The following is a 3502-nucleotide window of genomic DNA, read 5'->3' as shown; positions in this document are numbered from 1 at the left end:
TCACCTTCTCCCCGTGCCTCCCCCAGATGAGCCACTCATGGCTCTGTCCTGCACCTGCCCCGGCTGTGCAGCACCAACCCCTGCTCCACTCTCCGCATCATTGCTGCATGCGCCTCTTCCCACCCCCACTGCAGCCTCCTGAAGCCCACGGCCTGGCTGCCTTTCAGCCCTACTGCTGCCCCACGTGGTTGGGAGCTAAGCCCCATTAGCACCCCTTCCATTGCCTATGCCCCCGTGCTCCCTGCCAACAGCTGAGTGGGGCCCCAGCCAGGCTGGGTCAGAGCCCAGGTGGCTTGTCCAGGCACACAGGGGGCTCCTGCCACTGCATGCACCCCAGCAGAGGACCAGGGGCCGCACCACCCCCACCCTATGTGGGGCTTGGGGCGCAAAGCCCAACATGCATCGGCAGCAGGAGGGCACATGGCCCCTGGGCCTCTACCGGGGTGCATACAGCCTGGGAGGCCCCCGAGCACCTAAGACCAGCCACCCAGACTCTGACTCTCCCCCGGCTCTGCCAGGGCCCCACTCAACCCTGCTCCTGCCGCCCCACCCCCTCCCTGACTAAAGGGCAGCAGGGCACAGAGGGGGATCACTCCACTCACCTGGCCCAGCCCTGATGGCAGGGGGCATGGCTCAGCCCACCACGTGGGTCCTGCTGCCTCTCCTGGACTGCATCCTGACTGCTCCGCATGTGCATCCAGCCGCTCCTAATCATGGAGTCTCTGACTGTCAGTCAGTCCGTGGATGCTGAGCACACACATGCCTCCCCAGACTGAGATAGACTGTCAGAGGCTCCAGGATTGACCAGTCGATTGGGATCCACCAGGTGGTGACCACTGCTGTAGAAGATCTAATATCTACTGTCAGCACTGCAGAAGTACTTGCAATCTTCTCTCCAAGGAACTGCATAACTAGCATGAGACAAAACTGTGCACTGGCCTCAAGAATACTTCCAGCCAATTTGAACCATGGAAACAAGCAGCACACATGTAACACTTAAAACGGAACATTCTGTATGGATTAAAGCTGGTGCTTTGCATGAAATGCATTACTATTATATCTAGAATTAAGATTGTATGGAATGTGTAGGTTGAAAAAAAATCATGCAACTTTTAGAACTCTTGTTTTGTTGTAATGACAGTAAGATACAGCTTAGCAAAATGAAAACTTGCCTGCATAATAGATAAGCAGCAAAGACTCACTGAGCTAATTCTAGGATTGCCAGCAATTATGGGTAGAATTGAGATAGGCCTGCTATATTATTCTAGTAGGTAGAATCTATCCCTTTCAGGTGCAGCAATTTTATTTTAGTGCTATGAAAAATATAGAGTATCATACCAATTGATTAGAAGCAGCAGCACTGACCTGTAAGCTGTATACAAAATGCAATCAAGAAATCTATTCAGAGGCTGCATGAAAACCAGGCCACAAAATCCTAAAATCTGACCACTACGACCAGTTTCAAGTTAAAGCAAGAAATATCAAAAGGCACAAAAGGGAATTACAGACTTTGGTGGAACTAACAGCTAGTATTTGTAATAGTGGAAATGTTTTATTGAATGCCCCAAGTGCAGTATGAGAAATACCTGACAATGGAAGCAAAAATTACAGAAGAACCATGCATTCCTGGAGACAGGAAATGTCTCTGCTCCCTGTTTGTTTTGTGCCACTTTTTGTTAACTTCCATAGACTCTGGCCAACTGAAGGAGGCATCAGCCAATTAACAACAAGAATAATAAATAACACCTAGCCCTTACATAGCACTTTTCATCCATAGATCACACAATGTTTTGCAAAGGTCAGTATCATTAATCATCAACTGATCGAGCAAAACTGACAACAGGCTGGCTAAGATGTGCACCTCACAGGCTATTTCCTCAGCAGACCTGCCATATGCTGCCATCCTGCCCTCCCCAAAAGACCTCCTAGAAAAACCCTGACCAACCAGTATGAATTCTCTGTCCCTTCTCACCCTCTAACTGCCAAAAATTTCATGTATATACAAGCACTCCAGCAAAATTACCCTTTTATTCTAGTCTTCCCTAGCTAAAGCCATCCTGGTTTTTTATTTATAAAAATCTGAAAACTAACTCTTGCTTACCCTCCATTTAATAAAAACAGAAAGCTTCACACCACCTCCTCCCTTATTAGATGATGCCTTAGCAGCTTTCAGCTGCAGGAGTGAAAATCCTGAGTTTCTAGAGTAAAGATATGACAAAAGAGGTTCTGTTTATGTGAAATTAATTCCAAAAAAGATTTATGCTATACTGTTCCTTCTGAAAGAAGAGTGTAGAATAAAATCTTAAGATTTACAAAAAAAAAATTATGACCTAGGGTTGTGGGATATTTTTTCTTTCTTTTGTGTGGGGAGGGAAGAGGGAGAGGAGGTTGTTTTGTCCTCCCTCTGCTCCCCCAAAACAGTAAGAAACTAGGGTTACTCCTTAATTTTCATTAGCACAAGAAACATCTGGCTGAAAGTTGGAGAAATACAGGGTGGCAGTTAATTTTAAAACTCAACAGGATTTCATAAGGGGTGGTAGTGAGAGGTAAGAGAGATTCATTCTACTTTTTTTAATCCTGTCTGTAAAATTAGTTAGAAGAAACTAGCCTCTGAACTTTCAATTGACTCTTTACAGGCTTGCTTTTCATCTCCACATGATCTGACAGATACATCTCTGTAAAATTAAGCACAAAAATAGACCAAGAGAGTCACTTGGAAAATACTACTTTCTTCTTTTGAAAGATATAGACAAGGAAGGTCTTAGGATTCTTTGTTTAGAAAGACAAAGAACACTGATGTGTGATTATCGCTGTCTGTTCCTGGAAAAATTCTGTGCTGAGAAAATTGAACAAATCTCTTAACTAACATCATCAGGAATAAGCCCTAGAGGATGTTTATTTTGCCCAACATGAAAAAGTTATGCTGGTTCTGGCACACACTATATCACCAGGTTCTTAAGTGCAACAGAACATCTGTGTAACCCTGGCCTGCTTCAAGCAATGGGATAAAGCAATGGTAATACTCTTAAGAGATAGAACCAAACACATTTGACCTGTGATAGAAATGTCACACAGTATGGGAGAGGGAAGTCTATAATACTACAGGAAATAAGCAAATTATTTTAAACCTACCCAGGAACTAAAAGGCAAGTGAAGGAAGAAACAGTAAAACAATAGGATAGATCATAATAAAACAAAAGAACTATCAGCAGCTATGGATAAACGTTTAACAGCCTTACCTGCATGATCCAGCGCAGGGCTGTTGGCACCCCAGGTTTGGTACAACGAAGCAAGGTCCTTTGGAATGTACGTCTTAAAGATATTTAAAATGTCCAAACGTTTTTCATGATCATCTGATGCTGATTCTTGTTTGTTGGAGTATAAACCTGGAGAAGCTCCTGCTGCACTAAGCTGAGAGTGCATTAGTGGACTTGCTCTTGCTCCTGTTGTGCAGTTTGCCAATGTCCTCATCTCATTCCCAGCCTTTGTATGAGATTCCTGC

General features: G+C 44.7%; 1 protein-coding gene across 1 annotated transcript in view; it reads right to left on the bottom strand.

The window, feature by feature from the left end:
* ZNF516 (zinc finger protein 516) overlaps positions 1-3502 on the bottom strand; it is a 165773-nt gene that overhangs the window by 17425 nt on the left and 144846 nt on the right. Inside the window, 1 exon segment of the mRNA XM_025192511.1 lies at positions 3240-3502. This exon segment is cut by the window's right edge and continues 14 nt beyond it. Coding sequence (XP_025048296.1) covers positions 3240-3502 — 263 coding nt within the window.

This window comes from Alligator sinensis, unplaced genomic scaffold, assembly GCF_000455745.1.
Source record: "Alligator sinensis unplaced genomic scaffold, ASM45574v1 scaffold411_1, whole genome shotgun sequence".
Lineage (NCBI taxonomy): Eukaryota > Metazoa > Chordata > Crocodylia > Alligatoridae > Alligator > Alligator sinensis.
This window is presented reverse-complemented; position numbering and strand designations above follow the sequence as displayed.